This window comes from Vidua chalybeata, chromosome 10 (assembly GCF_026979565.1).
Source record: "Vidua chalybeata isolate OUT-0048 chromosome 10, bVidCha1 merged haplotype, whole genome shotgun sequence".
Taxonomy (NCBI): domain Eukaryota; kingdom Metazoa; phylum Chordata; class Aves; order Passeriformes; family Viduidae; genus Vidua; species Vidua chalybeata.
The window spans coordinates 183,933-210,062 of NC_071539.1; the positions used below are offsets into that span (position 1 = coordinate 183,933).

The window sequence follows — 26,130 nt, forward strand, 5'->3', positions numbered from 1 at the left end:
GGGACAGTGTCAGCCTATTTCACAGTCAGTTCTGGTCTTGTGATTCCTGACAGGGGAGGGACAAATGGGAGAGATTAATAAAAACCTACAGCAGTGTTTTCATTTTACACCAAAATCAGACATCAAAAGACACATGCTATATTAAGGTTTTAGTATGAAGAACTTCCCTTTCTGAAAAGGAAGAATTTTGCCTGAATATTCTTCAGGCACTTCCAAAGCACTTGCTGGCACTTCAGAGTAATCTGGTGCAGCCACTGTGTGTCCACAGCTGTTGCAAAGCATTCAAGGTGCCCCCACAGACACCTCAAAACAACCAGTGGCTCAGCCCAAACAGCTGCCTCAGCAATTTAATCATATGCCAACATTACTCACTGTTAATAAGGAATGGACAAAATTTTGCCTTATTCAAAGCCAAAATGTTAATAATATTTTGCAAAAATCATGTACTCAGTATATACACGTGAAACTAAAATAGCTATTAGGCGGAAGAGCGTAGAGATGCATGCCCCTGATTCCATTTCTGCTGTTTAACAGTTGGAAAGAATGAGAATATATCATTCCTTACATCACTAAAAGCACACAAATATAAAATCTAGTATTTCTCAATCACTTTCCTTTAGAGTGTAGAAATCAGTAACACTCAATAGTTCAGCCACTTGTTGCTGTGGGAGTTCAAGTGTCACTCTGCAGTACTCCAGCTCACAAGTTTGAGCTAATCAAATTCATGGCACTTGCTTTTTTAGACACCAATTATGTTTCATGAAAATTACATGAAGCATTAACAAGGAGCCACAATGTGATTATTAAACTGATTGAACCACGGACTTTGTTCTCCTGCTGCGTATTCCTCATCATCTCTGATCTTGAAGCTGGAACATTACATCTGCATTTGAATATTTATTACACTATGCTAAGTAACTCCTTCAGTGAAGAGAGTTGCTCTTTTCCTGAATTAGTTTCAGCATAATTTGCTGTGAAGAGAACTTCGAGAATGTCCTGCTAAGCTCCCCTGTAACTGACTGATTCCATTGTTGGTGTACATGGAGGCCTTAAAAAACATTAAACTAGTTATACAAATGGAAACAAAACACCCTTTGAGTTCTATTGACAACTTAAACTTTAGCATTTGGATGAAATCCCAATTCTTGAGAGAAAGGAAAAAAAGGTACTGAATGAAGCTATTATATAGAACATTCTTAGGGTTTTTTAAAGTATACGGTATATAATAGCATTAATGCATTTGTTTACTTGATGAGTGCCTGTAGCACTCATATTTAAAGATACATTTTATGATTTTATTAAAACTATGTTTATTTTATTTAGGGGAATATGTAGCAATTTGAAGACAAAGCATTCTTTTGTGAGCAATACATGACATTTTCAGATGTGTGCAGTTTCTGAAACTGTTGAACAGGTTACAGAATGAAAGGTTCTATCTGTCCTCTACTTGAGCTAGAGGGCTATCACAAGGTCTTGCTGTGAATGTCTCACTTTACCAGTATAAAAGCCACGTCAAAAGGGACCATATTTATGAACAATCAGGGCTTGCACACATGAAATATAAATTGGTGCTGTCTTGCAACAAGAATGGGAGAAGTGGCCCAACCTAATAAACACTCTTTGACTACCAAGGTGGCATTTCTAGACAAGCTGTTATTACTTTAACGTATTCTGCATTCTAGTAGAAATGACTACATAAACAAGAACTCCCACTTCAACAACGCAGAGTGCCCTTATAAGGACACACTGAAAATCTTCCCCAGGCAAGAACAGATGGTAGGATAGAAAAACAACCCAGAGCAAAACAGGACACAAAATACCTTTGAAGTTATAGAAAAAATACCTAACGTTATATTCTACTGCACTGGCCAGAGGCAGAGAAATGTGTGTGTGACTCCACAGAATGTAGTCTCAGAATTCTCCTCTGTAATCAAAAATTTTATTTCATGTTTTGGTTTCTGAGTCTCTCAGAAGATGACTGCTAATGTTTCCAGGGCATTATGCATTTTGGCATGTTCACTAACATAAAAAAAAAATCACTAAAAAAAAAAAAAAAAAAAAAAAAAAAAAAAAAAAAAGAAGTTTTTTCTAGCACTGGTGCCTTTTTAATCAGAGATTTTAGAGGGTTGAATTAATTGTCATAATACCAATAAGGCTCTATTTTGCTATTTAACTAACAATTATGCACTGTTTTTCCTTTGTAATTTGAAGAATTGCTTGTCAAGAGCTTCAGATCATTGCAATATATTCAAGTACACTTCTGTAAAAGGTTTTTGTTGCAGAAATAAAACTATTTTCTACTCCATAATTAGGCCCATCTGCAATCCTATCTACCTTCTGATTTTGAAAGCATACAGAGAACAGCATTTCTTCAAAAGACACACAAAATATTGTTACCACAGTCTCTAGAATTTCCCTCCACAAATGCACAGCAGTTGTTCTAACTTTTTCCTATTACAAGCTTTTGAACTGCTTGGTCAGGATTTCCAAACAATAACACAGATTGGTTTGAGGAATACCTTTCCCAAACAGACAATCCTCCTTCACTAGAAACTGAACACTGGCTCAAAATATCCACATTTGTGCAAAGCAGTTCCTGGTACTGCAGCTTGCAGTCAGAGATCATTCTCACAACCTCAGCTTTCAGATCAGTACATTTATTAAGCTCTGAAAAGGCGAAAATAAGTTCTGTTCACTGAACTTCACAGACAGCAATATTTATATTTTAATATGACTGCCAGTAGCTACAGCATAACAGATACACATAGCCAAACTAGATACTAATTGTTTTTTCCCCCTCCATGACCCAAATCCCTAACTCTTCGGATCAAGATTTACATCTTGTAAATAAGACCTTGGTCTGCCAAAGAGCAAATGCAAAAGCATTCTCTCCTATGATTTAGTTACAACAAACCAACTAAAAATATTGTTTAGGCAACAAATTTAATTCAATATATCACTGACATAATTATTTAGATGAATAAAATTACTTTGGGTCTATATTTATCTACCTCAATAGTGGTTATGAGGTAGCTAAAATTATTTAAAACATCAAGCCACTCAAATCTTTCAGTATTATAGAAAATAATTTGTTATTGAAATATCATCAGGAACAACTTTGTGACTGGTACCTGTAAACACTGAAGTTTTATTCACTTGCTCATGATTCATCAGACTTCTATTTTTATCCAACCACAAATTCTGGTTCTTGGTCCCTGCCATCCTTTCAAGTGTTATTAGGTGCAGATTAATCACAGAATCCTAAGAACCATTGTTTCAAACCTACGTGTTTAAAGTTAAATAAACACTTTAAATTTCTTTTCCATGTGCAGTAGGCACATAAGGACATGAACACATGGTTACCTGATGGAGTTGTACTGCCCAAGCACTTCTGCAAGGTCTAAAAAACCTTCCACTCAGGTCTCTATTGACCCCTCTGCGAGTCAGTGGCACTGGTGACATTCCTGCAGACACCAGAGGGGGTGAGAATCCAGACCTATCTAAAAAAACAACCAACAAAGCTGCTTGTTGTTCCCCTCCAGCCCCAACCCTACAAACCCAAAACTTTCAGATCTCATTCCTACAGCAGAAGAAAAGGCTCCAGACACCACAGGCAGAGAAAGCAGCCATCAGGATGCCTTTGGCATTTCCTCTGCAAAATAAATTCAATAGGAAAAAAATCTGCTTCACTTAAATGAATGCTGAGACAACCATGACCTTGAATGCATCAGGACTTATCTTACTTCCTCCATTTGGGCCATTTAATCACTACTGAGAATACAGTAAGGAAAACAGACAATTCAGGAGATACATAATTCTTAAAAAGACAAAAGGTAGAAAAGAATGTTGCCCTTTTTGTAAGTCCTCAGAAGGTGAGGAAAAGGAAAGCAATCAACCAAACTCAACTGCTGGAGCTAAGGGATGTGGAGCATGGCTCTTTCCTCTTCCCTATAAAATTAAGAAATCTATTAGGGCTTCTGATACTCAAACACATCCCGCACTGTCAGGGCCTGAAGAAATGTCTTATGGATTCTATGCAAATAATGACAAAACCCTGTCTTTTATCAACATCAACATCTTCTCTACTATTCCCTACTGCCCATTTAGAGGGTTCCCTCACAACATGGAAAAATTTCTATGGCTTCAATCTCTTACAAGCCATATGCACATGAGAAAAATCCCATCACTTCTTTCAGTGGAGCCACAAGAAACAAACTAAAATTGGCCAAATTTCTATAAACAGCTGTTGGTTTGCCTGTTTTTATTACCCTCTTACTTTTAATTTTGAAGATCAGCTTAGAATATTTAAAAAAAGGTCTAAAAGAAATGGTTCTTTTCAGTCAGCACTAGTTATCCACTTCCCTCTGTTCACACAACTTGGAGTTATGTACTGTGAGGGCCTCAGTTCCTCACTCTAAGAGACAAAAACGGGATCAGATTATTAATAACTTTTTCAGAAGTTTCTTACAAAACTCTGACTCCACACATATTGGTTCCAGCTGTTCAGAAAGTTTTAGTACACAAAGGTCAGGAGATGTCCTACTTGGATTATTTTTTTTCATTATGATTCATGGTGGAGGTGATTAGCTAGCAGATGAATTTTTCTTGGACACTATTTCTACCTTCCATATGAGCTGATTAGTTCCCATGGAAGAAAAGGCAGGACAAATAATCTCCACACTAATCTCCAGAGTTCAGAAAGTTGACCTTTTACTCAAATCTCAAAACTAATGTGTATCCAGGAAATCCTGCCAGACAGTCACTGTTTGCAAATGGTTGGGAAATGTGATCATTTGCCATGAAAAACAGATGAAAAGCAGGAGCTGCTTAAAAGACTAAGTCTTTTCTCAAATAAAACATTTCCAAAATAAAGAAACGATGTCTGAAAACTGACAGTTGACCTGAGCTTAGGAAGGGTGACAGCTCTGCACTGGTGTTCTCTGTACATGAGAATTTAAAAATGAGACCAGAATTTCAAATAAGATTTAGCTGAACATAAGGAATTTCTGTCATTTCTGACACTGCAGTAATATTCCAATCAAACACAGTCTGTTTGAAAAGAAATATTTTTAAGATTTAGGTACAAATGTTGATAAGCAAGGCTTCCCTTAAGCTCAGAATAAGGTATAAAAATATCAGATGTTTAGCAATGTAGGTGCATCTTACTGATTTCCAGTGGGGTGCAAGGAACACGTGCCTGAGGATTACTGGTATGAGAAGATGGGCACATGTCACAGGAATACACTGTGCTGTATTCAAAAGGAATAATACCATGAAATGGAGGCAGCACAAATTACACATAGTATTAGCAAGTCAGATGCAGGCCCTAAATCTATTTATTTAGGAGTGCAAGAGAATGACTGATCAGGCAATGTTTAGCCTAGACATTTAACTGGGCTAACAAATACACTTTTGACTGGGGAGCAGTGTGGGGTGTATGTGTATATGGTTGGAGAAAAATGTTAGCTACCCTCAGAAAAGGTGTGATTTTTTTTAATACTAAAATGTTGCATCATAGCTACAAAAAATGCCAACACTGACTGAAAAATATAATTTAAAAGGCAGTGTCCTAAGTGCTGTAAAATTTCCTAATACACCATTTAAAATCTGGTACCTAATCTGGTACCTATGTTTTTTAAAATCTAGTAGGAATTAAATATTTCAGACCAGTTTCTTACCTGAAATACAGTCTCCCTGTATGTCAACTGGACTTCTTATTAAATAAATGCAGATTTAACAGAAGCATATAATACCCTGATCTGGAAGGGACCCATGATTATCCAGTCCAACTCCTGACTCCACACAGGGCAACCTAAAAGTTAAACCAGCTGTCTGAGAGTCATCCAAACAGTTTTTGACCAACAATGGCCTTGAGGCCGCTTCCCTGGGGAGCTTGTTCCAGTGTCTGACTGTCCTCCCAGTGAAGAGCTTTAGATTGATGTCTAATTTGAACTTCCCCAACACAGCTTTGTGTCCTATCCCTAGGGATGGGGAGAGCACCCAGCACCTCCCTCTGCTCCTGCCATGAAGAACTCACAGACAGCATGAGGTCACCCCTGAGCCTTCTCCTCTCCAAGCTGCACAAATCCAGTATGTCTGCCCTCCTTTACAATTTCACATCAAAAATATTTTTCTGGACTGTATTTTATTGTTATTCAAAGATTTAAAATCCTTTATGGTTTTTCAAAAGAGGCCAAAGACTTTGTAATATTCAAAGTCAAACAGTAAGTGAAAATGAACCTCTGACCAAAAAGAAACAACTAGGAGGCAAAAGAAACTCCATGAGAATGCAAATTAAGATATGACCTGCAAGGTGTTCTCTCATCTTAATGAGTATCTGTGATGTTTTATTGGTATACTGAGTTCAGGGAAGCGTAAAAACACAATCCTATTAAAAATTTAGCTCGTAAAATGTAACTATATGTTGACAGTTTCATAAATCACAATAATAAAAATAATCAGATTATAACCTGCGTATTAACAGCAGGTTACAGTTCAGCTTACATCAGCCAAAACAAAATCATAGTCTTTTTTCTTGGATACAACTGAATTGGGACTCAAGCCACCCATCAGGTTCATGCCCCTAAAGCCACAGCCCCAGTTCAGGTGGTGTCAGAGGCTGCTGCTGTGACAGAGCTCTGTGCAGCTTTGTTCTTGCACACAGAGAACAGGACAGAGAGCAGGCAGAGCTGCCTCCCTGGCAGGGCCAGAGCAGAGCAGAGGGAACCGCTCTCCAGCCCCATCTCTGCAGCAGAAGCAGGAATGGAGACCAGGCAGGGATCTCTCTGCTCCTCCCAGGGAGGAACTGAGCAAAAGCCAAGTGAGAGCATCAGGAGCGCGAGTGCAGCCCGTGGGCCCCTGCCAACGAACGCCAAGAGGAGGGGGGAAATGATCTTCTACATTTCCCTTAAATTCTGCTCTCATCTTACTCATCCACTATGGGATGGGGTGGGTTCGACCACTATATCTGTTTTGGTATTATTTCTTTCCAATGTCACTGTATTTTCCAATACCTAAGATATCGTTCACCTGTTATTTTCATGGAAGGTTCTGTCTGTCAGTGCCTACACTAAGTCCTGTCAAAACAAAGGGGTCAAAATAAAAGTTGCACAGAAACTAAAAACTGGACCAAATTAAGCAGCAGGAGATATGTCATTTATCAACCCTGGATTTAAATTTGTAGCCCTTTTCATGGCAGAGTTAACCCAAATATCTGAGGTTTGACCTCATACAGAAAAGCTGTGTGAACTGAGGAACAACTATGTATGCCTCACCTATGTTTAAAGTGATCATCCTCTTGCTTTAGATTACTTTAAATAATAAACACGATGTGAAAGTACAATTAAATATTTTCAAGATTTATTTAGGCCTAGCAGAGATGATTTGGCAGGTCAGGATTCTTGCAAATACCATCTAGAATTACACTATCAAAGGAATAGTTATTCAAATGTCTCAAATAATTCAATTGTAAACTGCAAACTCTCAGGAGCTAACATTACATAATTTTTTTTTAATTTGTGGTTTATGTAAAATGTCACACATAAATTAAATTTTAAAAACTGACATAGCTTTGTCTCAAAGACCCTACGGTGAAACACCTTTGCAACTTTTCTTTTTTATAAAAAAAACCTGGAAACTGAATGACTAGTAAACAGTCATTTTTAGATACTTCTGCCAGTATCTAAAATGCAAGCCACAACAGGGACCTGCCCAACAGAGTCAGAAAAAATTCAGGTCTGTATCAGATGGAATTCTTGCAGTGATATGTTCTTTCCATATGGCCCCAAGAGGAATTTTAGTTGAGAGTTTTCTTCTTCTCTGCTGTTCCTAGTACAGTCATCAAGAAAAAAACATCAAATAAGACAGAGGCAATGCTGATGGTTCTGCACTTCACAGATGCTTTATAAAGTCAAGATAATCTTTCCACACAGTATTTTACTTATCTGCAGAAGCCAAAACTGAAATTCACATATTTTCAACAGAGTTATTTCATTCCAGTTCTGAGGAAGTTCATCTCCTGTCTGTCAGTGTACAAAAGTGTGAGAATAACAGAAGTCTTTTATAGTGACTTTTCCTTAGGATGCATCCCTCTGTCACGGGTATTAAAACATGAAGGATAAATCTTTAAATTTTCACAATGCTTGTGCTAAGGGAATAATTTATCAATAATTTCTAATTTTTCTATTTACAGCAACAGTAAAGACTACAGCCCCCAGGGAGAAAAGAACAGTAACAAAGGTATAGGGATGGAGGACCAGATTATTCACAGCAAGGTCAAGACTAGAACCAGTGATACAGCACAGCACCAACACCTCACCACTGAGTTAACACTTGGGATTGCATGTACTTAGAACCATAATCCTCATGCAATGATTAGTGTGGTATGGGATTTGTAATGCTCCACTTCCCTTTTAACATGTAGTCATTCTACTTTTTACAGGTGCAAAATGTCTGTGGATATTTCCAGCAGCCAAGGAGGTCATAATAACAGATCTGCATGCAAATCTGAGAATAATTTGCCTCTAGGACCAATCATTTCTGCAGGGAAAAAAAAAAAAGCCATGAGTATGAATATGTATGAATATGTAGGGCTTTTCCATTTATTAAAATTAATTGGAACATTTTATCCATTAATCATGTCATTCTATTTAAAAAAGATCTCAACCTCATACATACCAGAAAGAACTCCCAACTTCAATCTCCCCATTTGGTCTTTTCTCTTGCTTTAACCAGTAGTTAGTTGTGGTCAAAATCCATCAGATTCAGTGCAGTAATAATGAACAAGGGCACAGAAAACATCATTCACAAAGGGGCAGAGGCTGTATGCTTTCAAAATACATGCTGCCGTGCTGAAACTGCTTTCATCTGAAATTTTCATATAAGTAGGTGTATTTTGGGTTTTGGAGTTTTTTTAACAAAATCATCTTAAATTGTTCTTCACATGAGGTTCAGATAATAGGAGGAAAATTATTCAGATAATAGGAGAAAAATATTACAGTGAAACTGTAATATCCCCTTAGAATCTAACAAAGAGTTACTTCCAGCTTGCTTTATACCTTTAGAAATTACATTTTAGGTAACAGCAAGCATTTCTTTTCCAGTCTGTCTACTTCACGGCTTCCTGTTTTTTCTGGAAAAATGAATCAGACATTTGTTTCTCTAAGATAAAAAAAGACCACTGAAAATATTGTTCTAGTAGAAGCCATCCTGACAGAAAAAGGAAATGTTCATGAGACAATATCCTCAGTAGAAGGCATGCTTTTAGTAAAGCAAACCAGGCAGTACCACAAAACTACTCAAATAAATGCAAACATGTGTCATTATCTGCAGGAAAAGTAGCACAAAATGGAAACTGCCAGTGGTCCTGTGTCTTAACTGCATCCCAGTTTGTTTTATCTGCAAACTTACAGTCTTTCGCCCTTTATAGTCCAATTCTCTATTACAAGAAAGATCTGTCACAATTGCTAAGAAAAGACCATGTAAAAACCTCAAAATTTAATGAATGTTTTGACCATAAACACCAGGATCATTCCAGTGCCTAAGTTTTGGCAATTATTTGACAAGAGAATCAACACAGGAGTTGCTTTCTGGAATGTACAGCACCTAAAACCACTTCTGTTGTGCCAGTCTGCTCGCTCATTTCCACGCTGCACCACGAAACAGGGACCTGCCATGGCAGCACAGCACTTCAGCCAGATGTTTGGCAATGGAGCACCAGAGCAAATTTGCCAAATTCACAAGATGTACACAACTACAAAGAGTTTATGGAATCTAAGTGAGATCTTCCCTCTGTCCTCAAAGAAAGACTACCACAGAAAGAAAATAAACATAATAATGTGAATTATCCAGTCACTGCAGATGTCCGCTTAAAATAATATTTCTTTATATATTTGGGTGAGCATTAGCATGGTTAATACCAAGAGCTATTTTTTCGTTTACAACTTATTGTTGTAAACTTATTAAAATTGCTAAGGTTTTTATAAAGTTACAAATCTCAAACCAGGACCTCTCCTACCTTTGAAAAACTAAGTTTTACAACATACATACCTTTACTGACTAGTCTCACTGCTGAATCTTTAACAAAACCTTGATTTCTTTTACATATCAATGATTTACTATTGCCCTTTCAGTAAGTTGTAAAAAGTCTCACTAGAAATCTCATTTACTCCGGTTATTAAGTTTTACATTGTCTGCTCTCTTGCAGTAGCATAATTTCATTGATTTTCCATTCCACAAAGTCTTCCAGTAACAGACAAAAATCAAAATGCTAACTATAGAACATGAATAAAGAAGTAGAGCCCCCCACCACTTCTAATAAAAATTAAGCTTTATCTAATATTATAACCTACTATTGGTAATGTCAGAGCTGAGAGACAGTGATGGCAGCATCTGTGAAAATACCATCCCATGACTGGAAAAGTCTTCATCAAAGAAATGGCTGTCAGAGCATTATACCAGGTATAGCCTCTGCAGTGTGAAGGGATGGCAAGAATCACTGGCATCACTGTACTCCTCCTGCAGGCAAGGCTGCCCTGTCAGTTAGAGATGTAGGTTGCAGGGACACACATTTATTCAAAATGAAAATGTGGTCCACAATTTTCACATTACTCACATCAAACTGTCAGTTTTGACATGCCGATACAATTCAGCCTGCTTTACACCTTTAGAAATTACATTTTAAGTAACAGTAGGCATTTCTTTTCATCATCTTTTCTTCATCATTCATTTTGCTTAATTTGCAAAAAATATTTTCTCAATCTCTGAAGCAAAAGCACTTATATTTCTGTTTAAATATATACAATAGAATGAGTAAAACATGAAATGGGAAATGCAGTATCAAAACCAAATGTGAAATAAAAAATCCTTCTGTGAAGAATTCCCACACAAAATTCTGGTTGTCAGCTCCAAAAGGCTGACCTTTTCTACATTCCCCACAGAGCTGCATGATGATGCCCACACAGCACAGGCTGCACTGATTTACTGATGCAAAGCCTGCTTTGTTTGAGTGCAGAGACACCTAATGTAGGTGAGGGCACTGGCAGGAGGCTGCAAAGATGGGCATCCACATGACAGAACTGTGTGCTCTGAGATAAACCATATGGAGCACATATCAAAATTAGAAAAGCTGCTTTTGTCCAAACAGTCTGACTAAGCAGACAATCCAAAGCCTTTCTCATATGGCAATCACTTCTATTCCTGAAGCATTTGAAAATACAGGATTTTAAGAAACTTCTGAAAACAACTTTAGCATTTCTACCTTAAGATTACAAAAGGCTGCTTAGGCAAACAAATAACAACCAACAATTCAATTTTGGTTTTTTTTCTTTCATTATTTTTAACAAAAAGGTGACTTACAACCCACATTGTTCAGATGATTTTATCAGGTGAAGAGACCTTGGGAAATATGGTCTGAAAATCTAACAAACTCCAGCTGGGTAAGGTGCCTTCCACATACCTCTGTGTGTTCTATCTCCAAAAGTCTTTGGGGAGTTGCTGTAGTTTGTACAAACTATAGCTAGCTTTTGTAAACTATCCGGCAGCAGAAGTGTATTCAAAGAGCAAGCTGTACTCTTTTCAGGGATTTTGAACTCCTGTTGCTGGCAGCAATCAATTGGGGATCACCAGCAACTGCCTGTGATATTTTGGTGATAAAGTTGGAGCTGACCCATGGGAACACAAAAGGGTATAAGCTTGCATGGCAAGAAACAACTTCCATGAAGCAATATTTAAGTTTTATTGCTGTACACTGCCTGTTTCAATTCACAGAAGTTTTTTCATGGACAAGAACAGATGCTGAAATCAAGCCCAGAAAAGAAGGCACAGAAAAATTACGTGATTTCCAAGGGGACACGCTCGGCAGCACAGCAGGAACCGCACTGCATTTCCTTCAGCCTGGGTCAGCCTCCCAAGGATTCCTGCTTCCTTCTGCTCAGACACTGCTGTATGTTCTCAGGGGTGTCACAGTGCCAGTGCAGACTAAGAAAATACATCAGTCAAGAAGTTTTGAGAACTTCTTTAAAAGCCCACATAAAATTTAAGGCTCACAGTTCAAACACTACCTTTGATTTTGGAAGCAAGACACTTCAGTACAACTTCAATAATTGCTTGACCGAGGTCTATTACTGCATTTTGTAATGCTTACACCTTTGCTCACCAATCCATCATCGAAAAACAGGAATATAGAACATTTAATCAAAAAAACCAGTAGACAGACAAGGAAAATTGATCACAGGTAGGAAAAAATGATTACTTGTGGTACAAGAAAAAACTCAAAAGTACCATGGAAGCATCCTGCTATTCTCAAACCTGGAAGACTGTCAGAATAATGCATCCAAAAATTACCAGGGACAGATCAACATCTAATAAACAAAAAGGAACATTTTGATCATGCCAACAGACATATGATCAGAGAAACAAATCACTGCAGAAAAAGCCGTGTCTGAACTTGCAGCTCTGCTACTGCTGTGCTTGTGCTGTGACTGCTGATGCACATGCTGTGAACCAGGAGGACATGCAAGCAGCCAACTCCTCCTTCACTCCTGCCTTTATACTACATTATTTTCTGGTAACACTCTAAGCAATTCTTTCAGTTTTAACACAATACATTCTGCTCAATTCTCTTAGCAAGTCTGTATCTGTCTCTGCAGTGCAGCTTCCATCACATCTGCCTTTAAAATAGGCAGGCGAAACTGCAGGTCAGTGCAGTGTTTCTAAGTTTTCCATTCTTGAAGAGTTCTCTAGGTCTGCACTTTGAGTTAATCAAAGAAAATAAAAAGATCCACAAACAAACAAATAACCCCCAAATCCCTCTACCCTACATCATGCTGACCTCTCTCTCCCTAAATGAACAGGGAAAATGCCACAAGTCTCTGTGTTGAAATTCAGCCCAAATGACATTTCCTTTGGATTTAGTTGCTTTGATACAATTTGTATCTGCCAATCAAGCAAAGCCCCTGAGCACCGAACACTCTGTTACAAAGAAGCTCTTGCCCTGTAATAGGCCCCAACATCAAAAAGACAGAATTTTCAACTTCAGCCAAAGCATCCAAAAGGAAACAAGCCAAAGCCCAACCACTGACTCTTCCAACACTATCTGAAGGAATGAACAGCAAATAGCTTGAAAGTAAGACTTTACAGATTCTATATTGTCAAACCTGTTCAAAACTGATCACATCCATAACTTTCAGAAGCAGATGGCTCTCCACAATGTCATTTACTAGTTATGGAGTAAAGATGGTCAGGCACACCAGCTTTTAGATGTTGAATATAGCAGCTCAGAAACATGATAAAAATAAACCTACTATTCAGTTTCTTTCTTTGTGCAATCCATACCATTTGTAAAGACAAAACCCTTTCAGATGGTTTCAGAGAAAACGTCTTAGTTTTCATGGTAGCATTTCTTAATTAACATTTGTATCAATTCTACAGATATCTAAGAATATGCTAATTGTTACTATTTCCTAATCATTAATACATAAAGCAATTGTATTTTCAGCTCATCTAATGAGATGAATGTATGACAGTTATTATCCATTAATGCACAAGTACTCCAGGACTTTGGATTTAACACCATGACTAAAGGACTAACTTAAGACAAATTTCATTAGACCAATAATTCCATGCGCACATTACTAATTTATTATCTTAAAATTGTACATAAGTGCAATATATCAAATTCTACATCAATACAGTAGTTTGTACAGGACAGTTACCACTGATTCCTTAAATAATTTAGAAATGCATACAGCAAAATGTAAATTCTGCTTCTAGACAACCCTTTACAAAAAATTTCTTAAATATTTCCTCAAAGTAAATACTTCTAGGGCCAGTGCAGTCTTGCTAAAGCTTTCTTCACTGATGCTCCTTTGATGCTTTAGGATACAAAATGTAGCTTGTATCCTAACTCAGAAAACTCGGTAGGAGAGGGAACTGGATCACACCCTGCAAATCAAATGTGTCCCTGAAGCAATTTTATTCCATATCTGCTTCTGCCCTCAGATTTTATTAAGCTCCACATTAACCACCAAATCCTTTAAAGGAGCACTGATAACATGATTTTTAGATTCTGAAAAAAAAACAGTCTGTTCATCATGGAAAGACACCATCTTGGACCAGAAAATTATTAAATACCAGCCTTCATCAGAAACTCTGTAGCTGATTCTACTTCCAAATTCAGAGAAGAGCAGCTTATGGATCCTTGGTAGTTTTTAAGCAGAACTCCAACATCATCATCATTAAATCAGCACTTGAGAAGCAATCAGACAGACCCCTAATGCTGTCAATTACAGGTTGAAAATTTAGTTTTGATGTGTGCATTCTAATCTCAGAATTTCCTAAGTATCTCAAAAATGAGTTATAAATGTGAGCTATAGTTGAATTTCTGGCAATTAAACTTCAGTGGTGTATCACAGCTTTCTTGCCTGTTAAGAACTCTTTCATGCACTCAACAATTCTGGGTAAAAGCCATTGGCAGCAATACATCTTGGTACTGTCTAGCACATTACAATTTATTTTTAATAAAGGGATGCTGGCACGGTGAACTGCCTGACAAAGCCAGCAGGGATGCACAGCCTCTTGCCTTGCACCACTCTTCTACAGGGACCAAGGAAAGCCAAATGTATATTGTATTGTATACGAGCCCCCCTCGCAGGGCGCTCATCACACCCACGTGTCACTGAGCTCACACCTGTGGCATGGCACTGCAGAGGCATCAGTGCCTTCCCCATTCTTACCAGAACCTGAGTTACCCCCTCAATCACTGTCCATCTCCTCCCCTACTTCCAGCTGTGTAACTACATTCCCAAGATGGAAAACTTTCTCTAGGATGAATGCTGTACAGCACCAAGCACAATGTAAATTACTGATGTAAAATAACAACAGTCTCTACAGAATTAACACAAATGCTTTTCAAGGAAAGACAGTATTAGAAAATCACTTCAGCAATTCAGCTTAGTACTATTTGTTTTGTCATTCTCAGGAAAAAAGTTTTTCATTGTATTTGTATTACTTTTTATAGTATTTATATTATTTATATTACTCTTCTGCTGTCCTGTTGAACACGCTTAGTTATATAAAATTGATCATGTGTTGAATCAAGCTCTGTTCCAACAGAAACCAGTAAGAAAAAATCTGAACATTTTGAGGAAATGAAATATTGTAAGTAATTAGCCTCCTTATCCCTGAGCAGAACTTATTGGCAAATATGTCCTGGGATAGCAAATGTTTACTGTAACATTTTAAAAATAAAAGTGGTAAAGATAACAGCGGCAAAAGTTTCACAAATCTGTTTACGAGAGTCTGACCAAGATGATCTCTACACACACTGAGAAAACATGAAACCCTCAGATTTCATTTGAAATAAGAGGCTGTACCACCTAAACCCAAACTGGTATAAAGTAATACTTGAAACATTCTTTTTACAAAATATATATACCTAGCCCAGCATGTAGTTCAATATGCAACTGACATTCCCCACTCACAGGCATAAGAGCAGGCAGTAGGCCTGTCTCTACAGAAATGCTTTTTATCAGAAATAAATCACATTTTTTTCCACACATGCTCACACAGAAAAATGCTTTAGATAACATTGCTGCAAGTGTGTGTTCATTAGCCTGTTTTCCAGCCCCCACTTATACAGTTTGGTATTTAATTACAGGGTGGAGTGGTCCCCAGGCTACTTATGTTTCTTCCAGTCACAGCCAGAAAATTTCTGCAGGAGCTGACATGCAGGACTGCAACTGCTTCAAGTTTTAGCTGGTTCCCTGTCAACAAGGTTAGCTCACTGTTCATTGAAACTCACACTAGTACTTCTGTTAAATAATTATTTAACAGAAAATATGTTTTAATACAACAAATTGCATTCTAAACTTCAACAGATAATAAAGGCTTTAATAGGACCTAATTTGGCTATTTACTTTTAGTTGGTTTCTCAATTTTTTTTTTTTTTTTTTTTTTTTTTTTTTGCTAATGCCAAGAAACAAATCTTTATCATTATGCTGGAAAGCACTGGCTTTTTTTTTTTTTTCTTGAATATAGGGAAATGTAACCTTGTATGCCTAGTTTAATCAAATATTATTTTTAGCACATCACCTGTCTCAAATTCTCTATTATTTTATTGCACACAGCTTTAAATGCTGTTTTCCATAATCAATCTTAAATTGTATTTTCACCTGAAGAATATTACACCATTTGTAAAATATTATAAATCATATGTGAGCATTTTATAGCTAAATATTACTCCCCAAAGCATTGGGGTATAACAAAATACATTAAAGGTATAAAGAAATGCATTTTTTCAATTAATTTTTATATAAATGAGAAAAGTTCTATTGGGCAGATAAAATCAGGAAACAAAACAAATATTAATTTAGGTAACAAATTACAAGCACAATGCATATTGTATTTTATATTAAAAAGGATGTTGTTAATCAGAGTATTACTGTTGACAGGATTTGGAAAAAAAAATTAAAACCACTTGGAGTTTTTACCTATACTTTTCATTTACTAAAGGCCTTGTATTTTTGGCCTAAGCAACAAGAATCCATCGACTTAGAAAACTCTATCTCTAGGTCAGAAATGCATGACAGGAAGGTGAAACCACATGAGCTCATTTTGCTATCAGTCAAAAAAAAAACAGAGCATACAAAGACTATATTATGCAATTTTTAGCCAGAAGTATCTGAAAACATTCCCTGACCAAACCCTAGCAAGAATTTATATTGAATAATTATTTATGAATGGTCTGTTACAGTGTTCCTGTCAGTCAGCTTGTTCTATTGAGAAAAATACATGCCAAGTGCAGAGACACAAGATCTTCTGATTTAGGTGATAAACCAGATTAATAACAAACTTCTAAGTTTGGACCCTGGGACATATGCACACAGTATCATAAAAAACATACAGTGAGATACAGAAAAGTATTTACATGCTTTGCTGGTAGCTCAGAGTGTGACACAAGGCAAAAAATCTAAACTCTGCAGAGTTATACAGAGACTGGGCTATTGAGTAATCCATTAGAGATTCCAAACCCACAAGGCAAAGAAATCATTATACAATCAAGTAAATTATTGTTTTTTTCATTTTTCTAATCAGTTTTGTCTCTTTTTCCCCTCACACATTGCTTACATGACATTTATGATGGCTGAATACCCACACATGGGTAAATATATGTGAACTCAAGATTTTACTCTCCTGACCAAGAAGGCTGTAGTGAGCAAGTAAAGGACGTCCTGGAGCCCTGGCAGTTTAACTCCCTCAGTATCCTCAGGTAGATGCTTCATCAGTAAATGTTTTATTTCATTAGCAAACATTTTACCTTATTTACCAAGTTAATGCAGTACGACTTAGTTTGCAATGAATCTGTAGCTGACTTACAGAATCTACCAAAATAAGGCACTGTTGCCTTACCGCTTATTACAGCTATTACGTGTTTTCAGGCCTGTTAAACGGCTTTGAATCAAATGTCAATTGTCATAAATAAAACACTCTGGCGAAAATGACTGGCCACAAGAGATATCGCCAGTTGTGTTACCACACTTCTCAGAATCTGTCGCTGGAACAAGGCGGCCTCCTGCCGCGTCCCCTCAGACGGGGATGCTTCAGGCACACCGCGGCCGGAGCCGGGCGGCTCCCACCCATCCACAGCCCCTTCTGGGTCACGGACATGCAGAGCTCTGCTCTCACCTTCCAGGAACTCCCTGGAATCACCGTTTTTGAACTTTTTTCCCAAAAAAATTAAGTCTCAGAATCTTGGACGTGTGGCCAAGCAGGAAAGAAACGCGTTATCAACAAATACGGCAGGACTTCTCCCTCGCCTGCCTCCTCCCACCGGGAAGGGATTTTCCCCCCGGAATGTCGCATACACCTCGGACCCGGAGGCCACCCCGCCGCCTCCCGGCGAGCGCCCCGCGAACCCCTGCGGGGCCCCGGCCGCCTCCCCCGCCGCACTCACTTGAGGAAGTAGCGCTGCCCGGTCTGCGTGAGCGCCATCTCCCAGCCCGGCGGCAGCGGCCGCTCGTCCGTGACATCGCAGGAGCGCTGCCGGAGGTGCCCGTGCTGCGGCGCCGCGCCCGCGCCGGGCAGCGAGGCGGGCGAGGAGTGCGAGCGGACGTGCACGGGCGCCAGGCGCGGCGGCGGCCCGCCCGAGTCGGTGCTCGACTGCCGCGAGTGCGAGCCCGAGTCGGGCTCCCTGAAGAAGGACTCGGGCAGGATCTTCTTCCGCCAGGAGCTGGGCCTGGGGTTCATCACCGCGTTGAAAAGCGCCTCCAGCTCCGTGTCCAGGTCCTGCGTGACGTGGATTACCTGCTGCCCCGGCGGCGGGGCCGCGGCCGCGGGGTTCATTGTCCGCCCCTCCGGCCCGGCGGCGGGCGCAGCCGTCCCGGGACGGGCGGTGGCCGGGGCCGGCCCCGCTGCCGGGCCGCCGCCAAGGACGTGCCCTCTGGAGCGGGCGGGCTCGCCGGGAGCAGAGCCGGCGAGGCGGGCGGACGGTACCTCTGCGCCCCCGCCAGCCGCGCCGGTGTCCCGGGCAGGCGGGGCGGCCCCCGGGCAGCGCGGCGCCCTCCCCCCGGCGGGCAGCGGCGGGACGGGGGCCGTGCCGGGACGGGGGCAGTGCCGGCGGCTCCAGCCCGGCCCCCGCGCCGCCCCGCCCGCAGTTATGCAACTGCCGCGGAAACTTTGGCACGGGACGGCCCTCGAGGCCGGGCCACCGGAGCCCCCCCGCCCTCGCCCCCTCTCGCGTCGTGTTCGCTGTGCCGCTCTCAGCGGGGGCCATCGGCTGCTCTCTTCGCCGCTGGGACCCCGCACGGAGCCGGGCGCCGTCCAGCCCCAGCTCGTGGTGCCCGGGGAGCCTCCGGCGCGCTTTTCCTCTGCCAAGCTAAGGAGCTTTGCTCCAAAACCGTTGTTCAGAAAGTTAATGGGCGACACTAATTTCTGGAAGCAAAATGATGCTTAAATTAGTCCACGTACAAGTTTAATTGTATGATTTAGTAATGCTGTGGCGATGGGGAGGAATGAAGCATTCGTAGTGACACGGACAGCAACCACTTCGCTGTGATTAGGATAAGGTTTGGCCCTTTGCTGGCAAGTAGGAGTCCTGTGCAGTCCTGTGTATCGTAAGTCCTTCCAGCTCACTGTCCATAAGGGTAGTTTCAAATGCAGGCGTGATGCTTTGTGGATGTCTGCTGACTGCCCATTCAGTCACTTGTCTTTGATTTAGCCTATACTAGAAACGAGAGCTGTCATCAAAATGCATACCTGAGGTTTCCTATAATTAATAAATACAATTGTTGTTTTAATCTTGTCTCATTTTTGGTGCACTTGGAATAACTTTTGAATGGCAATGTGACCAAAAATTGTTTAAATTCAGGAGCTGTGTCTGTAAAGAATAATATTGTTCACTTTCCAACTTAAGTGTTGGTTTCTACAGAGGGAAGCATCCAGTGTTCTTATGACTACACACAGAGATATCACCCACTGGCTAAACAAATGCATTTTGTTATTTTATTTCTGTGTTTTGGACAGACTCCAGGCTATGCTTATTGATAAGAATACACCCTCCTCAGTAATCAGAATCTACACTAGAAAAGTCTTAAGTAATTTTTTTCTGAATTTTATTCCTTTTTTCTTTAAAAGAAGCGTGAACTTCTCTAAACTGCATTTGGTTTCTCTAGTGGAGAATGTGGGCCTGACTGAACCATCCTTGTCCCTCAAATCGGTGTTACATATAATGTTGGTTATGTAGATTCTCAGAGTTGCAGTTTAAAGCTGTACACGAACTACAGCTAGCTCTGTGAAACAGATCCTGTGCATTTCCTGATGGCTTTGCTTCAACAAATATTCCTTGTCAGTTACATTTCATCACATTTCCTGTTCATATTTCCATTGGCTTGGCAGATCTCCACGAGGTTTATTTTATTGTTCTTTGTTTTTGTGAGAGTCTGGGGGTTTTGTTGTTTTTGTTTTGAGGGTTTTTGGGTTTTGGTTTGTGTGGTGGTTTTTTGGGGGTTTTTTGGTTTTTTTTTTTTTTTGTTATTTTTCCTGACATCTGCTGTGTTTCTGGTCAGGAAACTCAGTACTCCTGAGACTTGTGTTTCCCTTCCCAAAGAATTTTTGTACCATTCTTCTACTGCTTCATACTGGGCTCCTTGCTGCAATAAGCTCAAAGAGCAGTGCTAATCACAGCACCTGCTCCAGGGCTATGCAGACATCACATATCTTTTTTTCTTTCCTGCAATATCCTTATTTAAATCCTTTGCATATGAGATTCTGGGTATGCGTGCATGTGGTTATTGCACAGATAATGATCTGAACGTTAGTGATTTTTCACACAGCCTTTAAAAGGGCATTTTTTGCTTCCAGGACAGTGTATCTTTGAGTAAAGACAAACCACATACTCTCTACCTGTTCCACTCCTTTCCGGGTGACAAGTCCATTCAAGGGAAGGCTTTGACAGTTTCACGCATGGGGCCATCTCATCTATGTTAACTAGAACACTTTCATAAGCATGGCATCTTATGCCTGAGTACATACATGTGTCCTAAACCTAAGCCACATTTAATACAATTAGAGCCGTCTTCTTCAACAGGATGTATTTCAGCTGCACTTTTCACGAATAGTACAATTATCTGCTATTGTACCACTTGGTATAGGCTAAAAGATTTTTCTCCAATAATTTGGAAGTGATTAGAACTGTAAGAATAAATTTTCATAGTATTGTTGTCATTAGTCTTTGTTTAGAAATACTAACTTCCTTCTTTGGACAAAAAAAATGACCACCAGCTTTCAGGACAAGTGACTCAATATGCTCAAGTCTGTGGAAGATGAGGACACTTCCATCACAATGGGGTTGGATTAAATGATAAAGGAACCAAATCACAAGTGTGACATAGAAAGCTCCTTATAATTATTTCTTGTTCTCATTGCAAGATTGTATATTGTAAAAAAACAAGACAATAACATTATCTCAATTTCACAGTGTTCAAATGGTTTTGAATAGTACAGAGGTTTTGTGTTCATCTGAAGGATTTATAAAGACCAGTACTATGAATATACCCTATTTGTTGTGGATTTTCTAGCAGCAAGTTCAACCTCTTCTTCAATGAAAACCCAAGCAAACAGCTTAGAGGTAAATGCACTTTTAAAAGTACCCTTATATGATGAGCATCAAATGAGTTAAAGAAATGTCACATGTAGTTTTTAATCTAGATCTATCACTGCTCTACATCAAAGTTCTTCATAGATTAATATTTTTCTGAGAAAACCTACATAGGTGAAGTAACACCTGTGATGTCTGTCATAAAATAAAACATTCAGGCCCCCTGGCCAAGCCTTGTTCTTCCTCAGTACCCAAGTGACCAGCACACAGCACAGCCTGGCATGGTTGTGCCTCTGCTTTGGGTTTGCTCTGTGCAAGGAGACTCCGAGCAAGCAGTAACTACAGCTGGGTGCTCCATGTGCATCTGTGAGCAGCCATAATGGAACAGAAAACTTCCTCTGAACTAAATGGCGATGGAGAACAAAGAACACAATGGAACAGCAGAAAATTTTTAAAACCCCATTAAAAATAAAATGGGTTAAAAGCAGCACTGTAACTTTTCTTCAGTCACTTGTGAAAAATGCTTTGTAGTCTCCTTGTCATGTTCAAGGGTTTCCATAAAGCAAGTGCAAATTAATTAGAGAAGATGCATTAAATGTAGCTTTATATGCCCCCTTTAATTTGGGAGTTTACAACAAAATCCAAGTCTGTATCCAAGGGTGAATTCCTACTTTACTAGTATCTCTGGGCTACTGACACGTGTGCCTTTTCACTCCCAACCTCGCCTGCTGTACAGAGGCACCAGCAGCCAGTGCTGCTTGTTGTGCAGTCACATTCACCAGCAGGCCAGAGTGCTAAGCCCTCAATAGCTGCCCTGGATGCTGTAAAGACAGAGAAGCAGGAACTTGCAGAGGTGTAGACCAGTTCCAATCTCACCTAAAGGCAAATCTGCTTTTCTAATAATTAAGCCCAAATCCTGCTGCCAAGCAGCTGCTTTTCCAGGTTCAGTACTTCCCCCAGAACAAACTGAAAGATACAATTTAAAAGTAAGACACTTGGCGTAAAGGATCTTTCTCCTCCCCTCTCTCCTTGAGTCTGTTTGTGGATCACTGCCAGAGTTTGAGCTTCTCTCAGTTTCACCCAGCTTCCAAGTTTACCTTTGACCATCCTTACTTGAGGTAATTTTTTGTAAAAGGAAACAAAACCATTCAGTTTTGCAGCTTTTCCTTCTTCTATATTGCAAAACACTGCACAAAGGAACATGCAGGCTCTCCAGTGACATTCTGCATTCTCAACATTTGCTTTCAACCGACCATTTTACTCAGAATGCCCAAGGAAAACCCTCCCCCCTTCTCAGTTAGTACAAGCTTCAGGATATGACCCATATATAGACTGCCAGCACTTATTGTGACGCCAATCAGCTCTACAGCAGCTGCATTTTTTAAAACGTTTATGAGAGAAAAAGGCAAATATGTTCATATTTTCAGACTACTACAGGCAGTAGTGAAACGACACAAAAAGTTTCTAAGATCTCTATCTAAAACTTCTGCTTTGCTGCCCTGAGTTCCAGACTATGGCTGTAGTGAGGAGAGATGGAATGAGGGAAACCACTCGCCTATGTATCAGCTAATCTTGTGTTTCACCTGAAAACACAGATCAGTTACATAAAAAATACTAGTCGAAAATCCCAAGTAGTAATATTTGATCACATTTAATTACCATGTACTATATATGAAGATTTGTGTGAAAAAGGTCATCACATATAGATGTGCAAAGCTGGCAGCCAAGGATATTTGGCCAGTATATACCAGCTCAAGATCCTGGCACAGGAAAACAGTTCATCTGATCCAGATGTTTATTTTTCCTCAAAATGTATTTGTGAGCAGTGTTTTGAGTTGTTTTACAAACTGCTTAGTAAGAGAGTAGAAGAGAACCAGGGTTATTTCATGTTGCGCACTATTCTTCTGCAGTGGTTCATCTTCATCTCCCCCAACGCCTGCTCCAGCTGCTGGATAAGGTGGAGAAGGGTAGCAGGGTCAGTTTGCAACACCTGGGCAGTTTGATCTTCATTTTGATTAAGATGTAGCTTCATAGTCACAGCAGGCTTGATTTGTTGTCTCAAACTTCTGCTTGCAAGCTGCAGGAGGGGTTCAGTGGAACAAGAACAGGAAAATGATCATTGCTTATCAATGTTTGTTCTTAACAGTTCTCAACAGCTTTGTAGAACCTGTTCAGACAACTGTTCAGAAACCCTTTTCATCCACATTAAAAGATACACACAAGCTACTGCTGTATTTTATAATTAAGGAATACTAACCCACTTTAATCAATGCTTTCATAATATTTCTGAAAATAAGGTGATAATCAAGACCAAATATGATTGGTATATGTTAATATTTAAAAAAAAAATCAACAGAACCATGAATTCAATTTTCATCAGGCAACAAGTACTTTGCATCATTGCATATCCTGTTCATCTCACAGCTGGCTGTCTGTGGGACACTAACAAAGTCATGTCGCTTTTAAATACATGAAGGACTGCTGCCTCAATTGGTTTCACATTGTTTAGCAGGTTTTTATTATGCAAAAAATATGTGAAGGAAAGGATGGAATACTAAAAACATCAGGGAAGTCACCTGCACATCCAGTCTCCACTCCAGACTGTGGTAGCTGGGAAGCCTTGGTGCCAGCTCTCCAAGAATGCTCCTGATCTCTTTCCTGTTGTCAAGGTACAGCTGGAGCAAGGATTTGTTCAATTCGTCTGAGAATCCCAAAACATGAATGGAATCTTGGAAGTCAACCTCAGAAATCTAGAAATAACAATTTAGGCCAGGTAATCATCATTATTTACTGAAAACCAAGTGAAACTGTAACTAAACATCACATATGCTATGGTGCAGTTATTTTCTTGCAGGTATGTCCAAGTACAATTCTTCACCTTGGACAAAACAAATATCCAGGTTTTAAAGGATCTACAGATGTTGATGTATTACTGCAGATTTCTATGAGATTCAGGAACAGTTTTTTTAAAGAACACTCAACCCCCTCACATGTAAACCTTCACATCAAAGACCAAAACAGCATGAGGGAGCACCTCAGGTGTCACAAGGCACGACATGCTGTGTGAATCCATTTGTCAGGGTGCTACTGTGCACCCTATAACCAGATACAGATAAAACAGATACTGTGCAACCTGATAACCAGACTACAAACACCCAGCAGCGATCTGCACATGAGCAGCACACAGCACAACGCTCAGGCTCCCGTCCCAAGGGCAGGAGGAACTCCTCAGACCTTTGTGCTTACTGCAGCAGCCTGGCCCAGCACTGGGGAAGCTGTGTACCTCTGCAGTGCACCACCCTGCAGTAACAGTCTGTAACTAACCACGTTCTACCACACTACACTGTAACCTGTCAGTCAAGACCCCTTGTTTCAAGGAAAGGCTCTGCACCATTTCCATCCCCTCCCCACCTACTCTTGGGAGCAACACTTGCCTGAGTTTAATCTGGCATTCCTTGTCTCTGTATCCCTTCTCCATGTAGTCATTGCTCAAATATTCTATTATATCCATAGTTACTGGTCTTTCTGATGCAAACAGTAATTGTCCAACTACTAATCTTTTAGTATCTGCTTATACCCACTCAAACTTCTGATGCCAAGAGCTGAAAAAGCTCTCAAACCCACCACGCTGGACAAAGACAAGGAATGCTGAACAGGGAGCTAGTCTACCCCACATCCTGTGCAGTAGCTGAGCAACAAACTCTTCATTTGAGTTTTATTATTTAGAGCTCATCCTGAAGTAAGCTTCTCTACATGTAATAAATTACACTATTAAAACATTGTCAAGTTTTAGCTTCAGATACTGAATACAAATTCCAGAGTAATACATGTAGACGTAATGTTTCAATAGACAACCACACGAGACACCTTATTCTGAAACTAAAACAATACATGTCATAAAATTTTGAGCTATGTTTTCCCCATTCCCAGTATTTTTAGAGGTCTAAGTGTCCAGAAGACATCTCTTGAGTATATCCCCAAATTCCTCATGAAAAGGTATACTTGCCATAAGCTTGGAACTCTCAGTAAGAAGATACATTAGTCCTTCTATCCCATGCTGAATGATGTCAATGCTAATGTTCAGCTTTCCTTTAAAGAAAGCACAAAGTGCTTTTTACTTGCTAACTGCCACAGCAGTGAGACTCAAAGCTGCAAACTTACCCAATGCTCAATGTGCAAAATATGCTTAGGGAAAAAAAAAAAAAAAAAAAAAAAAAAAAGAGGGTTTCACACCCTTCAAATAATAATGTACAGCATATTAGCACAAAAAAACCCCAGTTTCTTATGGCACGGTACAGAGAAAGGTTTGTGTTGGAAAAGGGATGTCCATAGCCCTCCCCACAGCGGGCACGAAGCACCGACCCCCGCGGTGCTGGAGCTCCGTGCCACCAGCCCATTCCCTCGGCCCCCTCCGCGGTGCCCTGGGGACTTGGGGGTCCTTCGTGGCCGACGCAGAGCCCACCGCGTTCCCGCCCTCCTGCCGCGGAACCACCACGGCCCGGCCGGTCTCCTCGCTCCCCGCGGCCCTCTCCCCACGGCCCGGCCGCTCCCCCGCTCCCCACGGCCCGGCCCGCTCCCCACGTTCCCCGGCCCGTTCCCCGGCCCGTTCCCAGGCCCGCTCCCCGGCCCGCCCCCCGGCCCGCTCCCCCGCTCCCCACGGCCCGGCCGGTGCCCCCGTTCCCCGGCCCGTTCTCCCGCTCCCCACGGCCCGGCCGGTCCCCCCGTTCCCCGGCCCGCTCCCCACGGCCCGGCTCTCACTGGCAGCGGACTCGCAGGCCCGCGGTGCCGCTCCCCGCCGCAGCTGCTCCAGCGCCAGGCGCCCCAGCTCGCCAACGGCTGTAAGGACAGAGAAAGAGCAGAGCTCCCTGCAGCCCCAGCCCGGCACGGCTCCCCCCGCCCGCGGACCCGCCGCGGCCCCGACCTGCGCCGCCGGCCCGCGGCAAACAGCCCAGGTGCGCCCTGTGCTCCGCCGACAGCACCAGCAGCATCGCCGCGGCTCCGCCACCAACAACCGGGAAGGGGCGGCGCCCCGCCGGCGC

General features: G+C 40.8%; 2 protein-coding genes across 4 annotated transcripts in view; both read right to left on the bottom strand.

Annotated features, from left to right (window-relative positions):
- Positions 1-18,476, bottom strand: part of WWTR1 (WW domain containing transcription regulator 1) — a 45,369-nt gene extending 26,893 nt beyond the window's left edge. For all 3 annotated transcript variants that reach the window (XR_008432551.1, XM_053951462.1, XM_053951463.1), the window contains exon 1: positions 17,951-18,476. Coding sequence is in view for 2 of the 3 variants with exons in the window: in XM_053951462.1 (XP_053807437.1) it covers positions 17,951-18,339 (389 nt within the window). In the remaining variant the exon portion in view is untranslated. The remainder of the gene's footprint in view (positions 1-17,950) is intronic.
- Positions 18,477-22,726: 4,250 nt separating this feature from the next.
- Positions 22,727-26,121, bottom strand: COMMD2 (COMM domain containing 2). Its single transcript, XM_053952132.1, has 5 exons — positions 26,013-26,121; positions 25,850-25,927; positions 25,098-25,180; positions 23,668-23,841; positions 22,727-23,168 (listed from the first exon to the last, which is right to left on the bottom strand). Exons 1-5 carry the CDS (start codon positions 26,077-26,079, stop codon positions 22,971-22,973), a joined length of 600 nt encoding a protein of 199 aa, XP_053808107.1. The 5' UTR covers positions 26,080-26,121; the 3' UTR covers positions 22,727-22,970.
- Between the last annotated feature and the right edge of the window lie 9 nt (positions 26,122-26,130).

Bases quoted from the DNA above. Each gene is read 5' to 3' on its own strand.
- COMMD2 (XM_053952132.1), bottom strand. From the start codon at position 26,079: ATGCTGCTGGTGCTGTCGGCGGAGCACAGGGCGCACCTGGGCTGTTTG. The intron at 25,928-26,012 runs GTCGGGGCCGCG...CTGTCCTTACAG, and splicing joins GCCGCGGGCCGGCGGCGCAG to CCGTTGGCGAGCTGGGGCGC. The intron at 23,842-25,097 runs GCAAGTATACCT...TGTTATTTCTAG, and splicing joins CTGAGAGTTCCAAGCTTATG to ATTTCTGAGGTTGACTTCCA.